The following is a 12,109-nucleotide window of genomic DNA, read 5'->3' on the forward strand; positions in this document are numbered from 1 at the left end:
AAATTGGGCTTACTATACTCTGCCAAACTTCTTTCAACCAACAGCCTTCTGCCAAACAGTGCAGATTACCCATTTCCCCAACTAGCGGTGCGAGCAGTTACATAATGAGGCTGCCACACAGGCCATTGGAGGTGAACAACTAAAGGTGTGCTTCAGTGTTAAAGGGGGGGCATCCCCCACTGACCCATTCAGAACTTATTACATTCTTATTGAGTTCTCTCAATATTCTGTGTGTGTGTGTGTGTGTGTGAGAGAGAGAGAGAGAGAGTTGTAACTCACTGAGGTGGTTCTGCCAGCTCTTGGCGGCCGGTTCCTCCAGGCCGGGCCGTGCGGTGACGATGTCCACGTGGCCGCGGTCGTTGGTGGGCAGGGACACCTTGAAGATCTCCTCCAGCATGGGCCTCTTGCTGTGCATCAGCTCCGTCCACACGCGGTTCACCGCCTTCAGCAGCAGCTGGCGGCCTGCACACATGAGCCAACACACACACACGCACGCACGGACACGCACACACACACGGACATGTACACACACATGAACATGCACACATGCACAGACACACAAATGCACACGCGCACGGACACGCACACACACACACGGACACACACACGGATACACACACACACAAAGATACACACACACAAAGGCACAAGAGTCAGGTCTGTAACTCTCTTGTAAAAGTAACTGGCTTTAATGCCATTTTCTGAACACTGGCAATCTAATAAGATCCAGTTATAATTACAATGTCCTGTCAGAAAAAAATGTGTTTACTCGGCCAAATTACTGTGCCGTGCTGAGTGCTCTCTCTTTTTCTAGTGTCTACCATTACAATTTCATCTCAATTTCATTTCTGTGATCAAAAAAAACGTTTATAAGCTTTTATGGATTCGCTTCAATCTCGGACCCACCTTCGCTGGGGTCCTGGCTGTGGACCGGGTCGGGCTCGTTTTCCGACGGAACCATGACGTGCCAGGTGGTCATCCTCGCTTCGGCTTCGAGACCGAATCCCTCGACGCTACTGCAAGGAGGGGCCACAGTGACAAGTCATCAGTGACGTCATCATCATCAACTCACAACGCACGTCACTCGGTATACACAGGCTCACTGCGTGCTACAGTAAATATCGCTCTCTCTGTCAACACCTCAGTGTCTGTCCACCTGCTAATATTCAAGTCAGCAAATTCAAGTGCAGCGATGGAGTGTTGCAAGAATAAAGGGAGCTTTGCAATGACAAAATGAACATCTGTTACTGAAGCACTGAACCACCTATTAAAATCATCCCAGAAGGCCAAACATGCTACGCGTTCAAATCCAAACGGCATACATTTCAGTGAAGTGCTCCTCAATGCTGGGCTACAATGAACGGTATGCATAATTGAGCGTTTGGATATGAAAGAGAATGTAATACTCAGTCAGAGATATCACTTCTACAGAGGACTCACTGCCACTTGACAGCACTGTAATAACGAAATCCCTATAGCTCCCTCTCTAGCACTAGCAATAACAAGAGAGAAAAGGAGATAAACAGAGGAAGGGGGGGGGGGGTTTGTTGGCCTTCAGATTTAAAATGGCAGCTGCAACTAACACCTATTTGCATGAAAACTGCAGCTGCAACGAATACCTATTCAACATAGCCGAACTGCCTACGGATCCCATAAACACACAGCCACAAAACACAATCCCTCTCTGACTCCTTCTGTGACCCTCCCTCTCTCTCTGGCCTCTCTTCCACCCATCTCTCTCTGTTCATAATTCCTATTAAACATAGCCAAACTATGTGCCGTCTCTGTGTCTCTCTGTGTCTCTCTGTGTGTCTCTCTGTGTGTCTCTCTGTGTCTCTGTGTCTCTGTGTCTCTGTGTCTCTGTGTCTCTGTGTCTCTGTGTCTCTGTGTCTCTGTGTCTCTGTCTCTGTCTCTGTCTCTGTCTCTGTCCCACCCATCTCTCTGCATGTTGACTCACCTCCCGGAGTGCAGGTTCATGAAGCAGTGTGCCAGGCAGGCCACGAACTCCTGGTCATGGTTGCCGGGCCCCAGCACCAGGTTGCGGTTGACGGTGAGCACGCGGAGGGAGTCCAGCAGGGCCACCTGCTGCGGAACCGTCTTGTGCGGCCGCGACAGCTGGTACAGCACCGTGCGGTTCAGGCAGTGGTAGATGGAGTCCAGGGATAAGCCCTGCGAACGCCGCTTGGACTGTGGACAGGGAGAGAGAGGGAGAGAGAGGGAGAGAGAGGGGGAGAAAGAGAGAAAGAGGGGGAGAGAGAGAGGTAAGGGGAGAGAAAGAGGAAAAAGAAAAAGGGCAGTACAGTAAGGTTTTTGTTGGGCAATCCAGAACCTGAGAGTACCTTTGAGCATGTGTGTGTGTGTGTGTGTGTGTATGTGTAGCGGGCATGAGACCAAAAGCTTATTAGTAGTAACACGTATGGACCTGTGAACGTGTGAACACATGCTTTTTTGTCTATGTGTTTGTGTACATTAGGAAGGTGGAAGTGGCCTCTACAAAAGCTCATCTTAGCAAAAGCTCAAACGAGCTCCCCTCGTACTGTGTTGTGAGTGTGTATGAATACAGTAAGGGTTTGTTTTGTGCATCTAAATATCTAAAAGCCAGTTCCTGCTGTGGAATAGAGAGTGCATTATTCTGGTGGATCGAGGATCGATGCGGGTGGGAAACACTTCTGGGCTGGAGGGGTCAGGGGGTCTAGACCGCTGGGGGCTGGACTGGACCTCTCGCTGCTTACTGTACTCAACAACATTGTTTGTTTTTCTCCCCTCAGACTGTTTACAGTATGTGTGTACTGTAGCTACTGTTCAGACAAGGGGTGCTGGCGGATAATGAGCCAAGTTAGCGTTGATCCGTGTGCCATACATGTAAGTAAGTGCATGTTTAGGTTTAGTCGCGCAAAGATGGCCTAACCATTGAGAAAAGAAATGAAGAGCCTGCTACAATAATCTGATTTGAAAAGGGAACTAGTGGCATGAAGCAGTAAATCAAGCCATTAATCGGCCCAATGATCGACCACTTATTCACTCAAAAGCTCAACATTTTCTTATTTCACTCTGAGTGAGACATTTGACTTCCGCTGCTTCGGTGAACAAACTCCCTTGTGTGTTTGCCTGGGAGCGCACGAACCAGGAATGTTGCGTTAGCTTGTTAGCGCTGATGACGGGAGGGTCGTAAACGGCCGCACGTGCTGATAATTCAATAAGGACGAGCGTAAGGGCTCAACGGGCTGGTGAAAGAGCTCCACTGAGGGCCACTCTGCTGTGGACGTCAGAGAGAGGCTCCACAACAGCGCACACCGCTGCACGGGAAGCATTACTAACTTAATGTGATTTTCCACTTGAGGAAATGGCACAACATTGTTTTAAGCAAACAACACTGATCTCGCTCGGTCTCAACATATGGCATTGGCAGCATTTCTTTAAGCCAGCATCTCTCTACGGCCACACGCATAATCAGAACATCTGTCCGTGATCTCAGAGGAACTATTTCACTAACTGTTCAAAAGAACATGAAGAACATGAAACTATGCAATTACTTGACCAATTATCAATGCTGGATAATAAATGAAAAATAAATAATCTGTGGACACTCTCAGATCAGTCTTATCTTCTATCATAGAAGTTCCTAGCTAACATTAATGTATGCTGTGTGTGACAAACATTCACTCACCATTGTTATCCAATTATTTGGCTGAGGTGCCGTTTAGAGGGTTTTGCATCTGAACTCTTCATAGGAGCCATATAAGTGTTTCTGTGTTATCTGGGCCAATTTTCCTTTAAAGAGACTGGAATTCTTACAGTACCTGCAAACTACTCTCCACAAAACTGATGTGAAAACTCCAGTGTGTCGGAGGAAGTCTGTCCAAGCCATGGAGTGACCTGCCATGACCCTAGTAACCATGACACCTTGAGCAGACCCAGCCCGCTGTGCAGGCCTCACCTGGCTGATGAGCTGCACGATGAACTCCACCACCAGCTTGGACTCCTTGTTGAACATGCCCTGCCAGAGCTTGTCCACCACGCGCTGGGAGAAGTAGAAGACGTTGTTGACCAGCGTCTGGTAGTTGCCCCCGGTGGTGATGGGCATGGAGGCGTCCTCTCCTGCAGATGGACAGCGAAGGGGGGTGGGGGGGTGAGTGACAGTGAGGAAGAGTCACAGCAAGCATATTGAGGCCTCCATTGGCCTTCTGCTCCATACTAAAGTTGCCAGCAGCCTACCGCCATGTTGGGTATGTTATTATGCAGAGGCCTGCTTTATCCCTTAAGAGGCAGAGACCTGGGTACACTTCACATTTCTCTTCCATTTGATTGATCTATTTGATAATTCAGCTCATGTACATTTCAAAATCATCCCTTTGAAATTTTAAGAAGCCCTAGACGAGATTAAATTCAGATACATTCGGTGTAAAAAAATAATTAGACTAAAATGAATTTCAATGTGGCTGAATCAATCTCTATTATTATGTACCAGGTGCTCTCGCTAAATCATGAGCTGCCTGCTATATAAGAGTGTGGGTGTGCTGCGGTCACTCCTCAGGAGAGGAGGCTGGTCTTACCCAGAAGCACGTCAGCGGCCAGGAGATGCTCCATGACGCTGTCCAGGATGTAGGACTGGAACTCCTTCTGCTGGGCCCTGGTGGAGCGCTCTGGAGAGGCCTGAGGAGGAACAACACAGTGGCTGCTGAATACGACTGCTCCTGTGTGAAAACTACAATACCCATAATCCCCTTCATGCAGGAAAAAAGCAATGGCCACCAACCAATTCGCAGATGTTTCATCAGATCATAATTCAATCACACGTCCCCTTACCTCCAGCAGCAGGTCTATGATGGGCGTCTGCTTGCTGGCTGGGCTCAGGCAGAGGTTGTCCATGATGAGGACGCGCATGAAATCGAAGACGTATTTCTTGGCCGGGTGGTTGGTCAGGTACGTCTTGGCGCCCACGTTGCAGTACTCCGACTGGCTGCGGTTCATGCCGGAGTCGGCCGCGAAGGCCTTGAACTCTTCAGTGGGGGAGCCTGCCTCGTCATCAAGGTCAGTGACCTGCAGAGGACAAATGACAGAATACTGTCTTGACTTAGCATATAAATGCTGAACAGAGCCGTTTCTTATTTCTTTGTAAAACTGTCAAACTATAAAAATGGTCAAATACAACTACAAGAGTGCATTATTAAAGCAATGTTGATGACAAAAAAACATTCTTTCTCTGTAAGCTACTATGAAGAGAGCAAGCTACAGATGGATGGATGGATGGATGAATGGATGAATGGATAAATGGATAAATGGATGGATGAATGGATTGTGTGATTGTGTGATTGGGCCGTACCATCTCGGAGTAGGGCCGGATGTTGAAGGGGAAGACGGTGGCGGCGAGGGCACACAGGAACTCCGGGCTGTGCCACATGGGGCTCAGGTCGGGCACGTTGTGGTACAGGTAGCGGAAGAACTGCATGAGGGTGACGGGGTACTCCCTCAGCCACGAGCCCTCCTCCTCAGACTGCCACGGCTGCAGAACAACACACACACCACAGTCAACGGCCAACATTCAGCAGTCGACATTCACCAGTCAACATTCAGCAGTCAACATTCAGCAGTCAACATTCAGCAGTCAACATTCAACAGTCAACATTCAGCAGTCAACATTCAGCAGTCAACATTCAACAGTCAACATTCACCAGTCAACATTCAGCAGTCAACATTCAGCAGTCAACATTCAGCAGTCAACATTCAGCAGTCAACATTCAGCAGTCAACATTCAACAGTCAACATTCAGCAGTCAACATTCACCAGTCAACATTCAGCAGTCAACATTCAGCAGTCAACATTCAACAGTCAGCAGTCACATGATATGTGTACATTTCTGGGTGCAAATACAAGTTACATGTATGCATATGTGAACAAGTGATGGGGAGTTTCCGGATGTGTGTCTATATGTGTGTGTGTGTGTGTGTGTGTGTGTATATGTGTGTGTGTGTGTGTGTGTGTGTGCGCATGTGTGTGTGTGCGTGTGTGCATGTGTGTGTGCGTCTCCTCACCAGGTTGAGCATGCTGCGCAGCATGGCCAGCAGCAGGAAGGCTGCCTCGGTGCACACGCTGTGGATGGAGTTGACCACCGTGGCACTGGACGCCGGCACGCCGAAGATGAACGACCAGATGGAGTCCAGGTCAAACTGCACACACACACACACACACACACACACACACACACACACACACACACACACACAGCTTAACATACCTCAGATCCATAATTCCATAGCGGGCATATGGTTTTCATAATGCCATGATCAAAGCCAAGCATGCAGAAAAACAACAGTGCAAGTCACACACACACACACACACACACACACACACACACACTTCAATGCATTCCTAATAGCTCTACACTTGCTCTGTGGTTTGGAGTGACGACAGCTTACAACTCTCAATAGTACAAACTAAAATCTTGTCAGTCATTCCTAGGCTATTCACTCATTTGTCCTGACAAATACTGCCACTAAACTGTAGAGCCCAATGTCATCACATGTGATGTTATTTCAATACAGTTTTTCATTTGTGGTGCAATTTATCTGCATCGATAAATCACTTGTGCAATAAAGGCAGCGCCATGAAAAACGACAAGCTGCAGACATTATTACAGCAAAAGCAGTGGTTTAAGAGCAGGCTGATCCACAGATCAAGGGTGATGCGGAATTTAATGAATAAAAACAACACAAAGTCAACTGGCAGATGGAGACACTTCAAAACAGGAAACAAAAAGTACACCAACACTTAATTTTGAAGACCTACAATAAAGAGACAAACACATGACAGTTTAACATTTAACAAATCAAAATGAATTTCAAAACCATCATATCTAACGGTCAACAAATCTGCACTGCTCTTGGTCAACACATACAGTTGACCGTATAATGGGCCACCCAAACAAATGAGATCAACACGGAGCGCAGCAGTGGTAGAGGAGTTGGGGAGAGGAGGCTGGACGATGGATGCTGCAGTCTGAGGTCAGACAGGTGAGGGTCCAACAGACTTCAGGTCCCTGGACACATCCTCACAACTCAACACACGACATGACATCCCATAACATGACAGACTTCAGGTCCCTGGACACATCCTCATAACTCTACACACGACATGACAAGACATGACATGACAAGATGGAAAAGAACAGGGTGGGAAACAGGGAAGAAGCCCCCAGGGACAAGCACCAACACAAAACCACATGTATGTACCCATCCATCCAGACACTCAAACACACACACTCACACACACACGTTAGTGTTGTTAGAGACAGCTGAGGACAGATTGGACAGGAGTGGAGTGCAGATAGACAGACCTGTGTGTGGACTGAAACACACACACACACACACACACACACACACACACACACACACACACACACACACACACACACACACACACACACACACACACACACACGGCGGAGCGGAGCGTTAGTAGTATTAAAGGGGTTGGTACTGACATGTACCTGGAGGCTCTCGGGCAGCTCGCTGACGGGCTGCTGCAGGAAGAGGGCCATGAGCAGGAAGTAGAGCTCGGGCACGTTGGTGTGCTTGGGCAGCAGCGTCTGCATGACGGGGAAGCAGGGGAAGTGACACGCGTCGCGGTTGATCTCGCGCAGCGTGGAGCGCCCGCCCGCACTGCGGCCCACGTTAAAACCTGAGAGGAAGAGGAGGAGGAGGAGGAGGAGGAGGAGGGAAGAGGGGAAAGGAGGAGAGGAGAGGGGGATGAGCGAGAGCGAGGTGTCAGATTTAATGACAGGGAAATTAAGTAGAACAAATCGCTCAGCATCCAGACAACTGGGCTGTACAGTCAAAATTAGTTTAACAACAGAAGCGCAAATCATTTCAGAACTACTAGAACTGCTGAAGCAGTCATTTTGACCCTAAACTCTATATTCAAGCAAGACTGTTTTCTTTTTTTAAACAAAGTCATTGTACATAACACTTTTAAACAGTCAAAATGACCAGTTGCAGCAGTTAAAGTCCAAGCTCAAGGGTTCAAGACCCCCCAGTCCCCCCCCCCCAGTCCCCACCCGTCCAAACGTTCTTACCCAGGACAGTCCCGATCTTGTTGGTCAGCACAGAGTCGGTGTGGTCCAGCCAGCCTCCTCCGGACAGGCCCTCCTTGAAGCGGCTGAGGATGGGCTGGTTGCTAAGCAGCACCACCAGGATCCAGAGGGCGGCCGTCACCGAGCTGGAGTGCAGGTGCTCCTCCATGAACATGAGCAGCCAGTCGAAGCCCAGCGTCCGCACCAGCTCCTCACACGCCCTGCAGGGGGCACAAGAGAGCACAGGAGCTCAGCACACTATTGTGGGGCGGAGAGGGAGGGCGGGGATAACACTGACCTGCCAGCGCGTTCAGTGGCAATTCAATTGCATTTGTACACAAGTGTGGAGTACTGTAAGTGAGACTGAGTGAGTGTTGAATAAACAAAGCTTTTAGTTTACATGCAGATTTCATCACCAAAACAAAGTGTGCAATTCCATCAGGGCCTGTGTAACATGATGAAATAGCTTCTAACTACCCAAGAGGATATCTCACTCCCGGCTCATTTCCTTGCAGTATTTTTTTTAACGTTAACTGCTTCTTAAAAGAAAAAAATCAATCAAAGAAACATAAGTGGAAATTATTTTCATTCAACGCCACCATGCTCTCTATGTTGCAATACATCGCTCAAGGTGTGGACTGTGTGCCATTTCCTGAGACACCATTGCCTGGCTGTGGGCTGTTCACTACACACACACACACACACACTCTCTCTCTCACACACACACACACACTATTCTCTCCTAAACCCATCCTACTCTTCTACTATGACCTGCATCTTAAACGCTGTTACGATAAACTCGCTTCATGTGGAAGTAAGAGTACTGTGTATCAGAGGATGTCAACTATACGATTTACACTTTGAAAGCAGCAGGGGGAGCCGTAGAGCCCCATGGCAAGGGACGTAAACGTGTGCCCTGCATCATGCCCGTCCATTGGCATCACTTCACCATGAAATGGGCTGCCGATGGCAAACTGACTCTGGACCTGTGCTCAAGCACTATTAACGCTATACTGTGACAATGCTGTTTTAAGTTTATCTGAGATTCCTAACACTTTTTTTGGGAGACCTGGGAGACCCATTTGTGATGGTGATGGAAGCGCAAAGTAGACTAGTAAGAAGCAGAGGATCCTACGGTCTGTATTTGTAGGACCAGGCTACAAACTGTGACAACTAGGCTGTTCCCTTAGGCTGGGAGTTGTGTCTGTATCAAAGGAACTCCATGTGATCAGAAGAGAGAGCTACGGAGCATGGACTCCAGCTTATTTAACAAAAACATCTTATGTAACTCCTGACTGGAGCTAGCTGAGCAGCACTCATGGTGTGGGGTGGGGGTGGGCTGTGCCAGTTCAGATGTAATGTTCAACATCTGGGAGGAAAGCAGAGGAAAGGAAAGAGTAGAGAAGAAAGAAAGAGAAGAGGAGTAGAGAAGAAAGAAAGAGAAGAGGAGAGGACAGGAGAGGCGATGAGAGAAGTGGAATGGAGAAAGGAGCAGAGAGGAGAGGAGAGGGGGAGAGGAGAGGAGAGGAGAAGAGGAGAGGGAGAAGAGAGGAGAAGATAAGAGAAAACTAGAAGACAGGAGAGGAGAGGAGTGGAGTAGAGAGAGGAGAAGAGAAGGGAAAAGAGGAGAGAATATGAGAAGAGAGGAGAGGAGAGAAGAGAGGAGAGGAGAGGAAAGGAGAAGAGAAGAGAAGGGAAGAGCGGAGAGGAGAGGAGGAGAGAGGAGGAGAGAGGAGAGGAGGTCAGGTGAGGGGGAAGGTGATTACAGGAGAGGAGCAGGTGATGATAAGTGGAGGAGAAAAGAGAGAAGAGAGGAGAGGAGAGGAAAGGAGAAGAGCAGAGAAGGGAAGAGAGGATTGAAGAGGAGAGGAGAGAGGAGAGGAGGTCAGGTGAGGGGGAAGGTGATTACAGGAGAGGAGCAGGTGATGATAAGTGGAGGAGAAAAGAGAGGAGAGAGGGAGAGGAGAGGTCAGACGAGGGGCAGTGATTATATGCGAGGGGCAGCGGGGGCAGCTGGCGGAGCTCACTGCGTGTTGACGGTGCACTTCTCCTTGGAGCTGAAGAGCAGCTTGAGCAGGATGTCCAGCAGCCGGTTCCTCAGCAGAATCACGTTGGCCGACAGCAGACCACCAAAGTCATCCTCATTCCCTGAACGCACACACACACACACACACACACACACAAAAGGTGAAAGTTGAAACAGATATGAGACAGACAGATGATTAGGTAAAACAGAAATTGAGAAACTGACAGATCAATAAGTGAGATAAACAAGATAAACCAGTTAGGCCTCTAGACTGCTTCAAAACTCTAAATGTGGAGCTAAGGAGCATTGGTAGGTGGCAGTGACTATCAGGTTAACTGGTGTGGTGGTTGTGTGTGTCTGTGTGTGTGTGTGTGTGTGTGTGTGTGTGTGTGTGTGTGTGTGTGTGTGTGTGTGTGTGTGTGTGTGTGTGTGTGTGTGTGTGTGTGTGTCTTACCTCCATCTACTTTCTCCTCGCTGATTTCCATGACAACAAACTTCTCACACACGGCAAATGTGGGCAGGGTGGACGAGATGAACTGTCCGAATCTGAGGGGAAAAAGAAGAGAGAGGTCCAGAGCTGCCTTCAACACATCAGCACAAAGCTATTCTGAACACCACAGGCACCACAGACAGTTACGGGCAGCCTCTGTTGAAAAGTAGCTGCACTGTGCTTTTTTTTGGGTTGTTGATCATGTAACGCAGTGTAGTATTTTCAGACAAAATATCAGGCATTCAGAAGAATAGAATGCACTCATCCGCTGACTTTTTTCCCCCCAAATTATAGATAAGTGCTGCAGCCATTCAAGCTGGCTGTATCCTAGTTATTGGTGCATATCAAGGACAACACTTCAGAGCTCTGTTGCTGGGCAACCACATTACCGGTGAGGCCGGGGAAGTGAAAGCAGCGATCTTTTGTAGGGACCCTAAATCTCTCGCCACCGCTAACATCTAGAACTGTTACTTAGCTTTCATTCATTTATTCATGAGCTTTCATCGAGTTAAATGCATTAAGTATGTGCCCATCCAACCGTCCGAATTACCTGAGGCCCAGAAGGTATTTTTGGTAAGGGAACAAATTAATAGAAGTGGGCTACTGTATGTAGGCTCTAGTAGCATCTCAGTGTTTGCCATCTTGTACCGTATGCCTCTTGGGTGTTTATGTGCAGTTGTGTGTGTGTGTGCATATGTTTTCTTGGGGGTATGTGTGCACACTATGCATGCAGAACATGTGAGTGTGTGTGTGTGTGTGTGTGTGCATGGCCTGACGTCCTGCAGTGTCATGCGTCATGTGTGCATTTGTAATGTGTGGGTGCCCTGCCATTTAAGTGTGAGTGAGTGTGAGTGTGAGTGTGTGTGTGTGTGTGTGTGTGTGTGTGTGTGTGTGTGTGTGTGTGTGTGTGTGTGTGTGTGTGTGTGTGTGTGTGTGTGTGTGTGTGTGTGTGTGTGTGTGTGAGTGTGTGTGAGTGTGTGTGTGTGTGTGTGTGTGTAACTGAGGAAGCTGTAGGTGCTGGGAATCCCCTCAGGCACTGGGATCAGTACCCTGCTGATTGCTGTGATGATGGGCTGGTAGAGAGATGTGTCACACAGAGCGTGCACGACACGTGTGTGTGTGTGTGTGTGTGTGTGTGTGTGTGTGTGTGTTTGTGTGACGTCCTGCAGTGTCATGCGTCAAGTGTGCATGCGTAATGTGTGGGTGCCCTGCCATTTAAGTGTGTGTGTGTGTGTGTGTTGTGTGTGTGTGTGTGTGTGTGTGTGTGTGTTGCGTGTGTGTACCTGAGCAGGTCGTAGGAGTTGGGGAAGCCCTGCAGCAGCAGGCTGAGCACGCTGGCGATGGCGGTGATGGTGGGCTGGGACAGCGACGTGTCCCGCAGCGTCAGCAGCAGCTTGGGGATCAGCTGGAACTCACGCAGCAGCTTCGCATTCTTCGCCGCCTCGCTGGAGACACACACACACACACACACAGATAAAAATCACTGATAACATACAGAGGAAGTAAGTGTGAATGACAACACAGA

General features: G+C 48.6%; 1 protein-coding gene across 3 annotated transcripts in view; it reads right to left on the reverse strand.

Moving 5' to 3' along the window:
- The window catches only part of wdfy3 (WD repeat and FYVE domain containing 3), a 102,533-nt gene that overhangs the window by 27,214 nt on the left and 63,210 nt on the right, over positions 1 to 12,109 (reverse strand). For 2 of the 3 annotated variants that reach the window (XM_062543204.1, XM_062543202.1), the window contains exons 26-38: positions 11,868 to 12,029; positions 10,549 to 10,640; positions 10,096 to 10,216; positions 8,072 to 8,289; positions 7,481 to 7,677; positions 6,033 to 6,167; positions 5,324 to 5,503; positions 4,807 to 5,040; positions 4,554 to 4,653; positions 3,938 to 4,098; positions 1,958 to 2,187; positions 907 to 1,016; positions 280 to 462 (exon numbers count right to left, since the gene is read on the reverse strand). In XM_062543204.1, the coding sequence (XP_062399188.1) occupies positions 280 to 462; positions 907 to 1,016; positions 1,958 to 2,187; positions 3,938 to 4,098; positions 4,554 to 4,653; positions 4,807 to 5,040; positions 5,324 to 5,503; positions 6,033 to 6,167; positions 7,481 to 7,677; positions 8,072 to 8,289; positions 10,096 to 10,216; positions 10,549 to 10,640; positions 11,868 to 12,029 (2,123 nt within the window). The remainder of the gene's footprint in view (positions 1 to 279; positions 463 to 906; positions 1,017 to 1,957; positions 2,188 to 3,937; positions 4,099 to 4,553; positions 4,654 to 4,806; positions 5,041 to 5,323; positions 5,504 to 6,032; positions 6,168 to 7,480; positions 7,678 to 8,071; positions 8,290 to 10,095; positions 10,217 to 10,548; positions 10,641 to 11,867; positions 12,030 to 12,109) is intronic. The other variant, XM_062543203.1, reaches the window with a different exon arrangement.

This window comes from Sardina pilchardus, chromosome 8 (assembly GCF_963854185.1).
Source record: "Sardina pilchardus chromosome 8, fSarPil1.1, whole genome shotgun sequence".
Classification (NCBI taxonomy): domain Eukaryota; kingdom Metazoa; phylum Chordata; class Actinopteri; order Clupeiformes; family Clupeidae; genus Sardina; species Sardina pilchardus.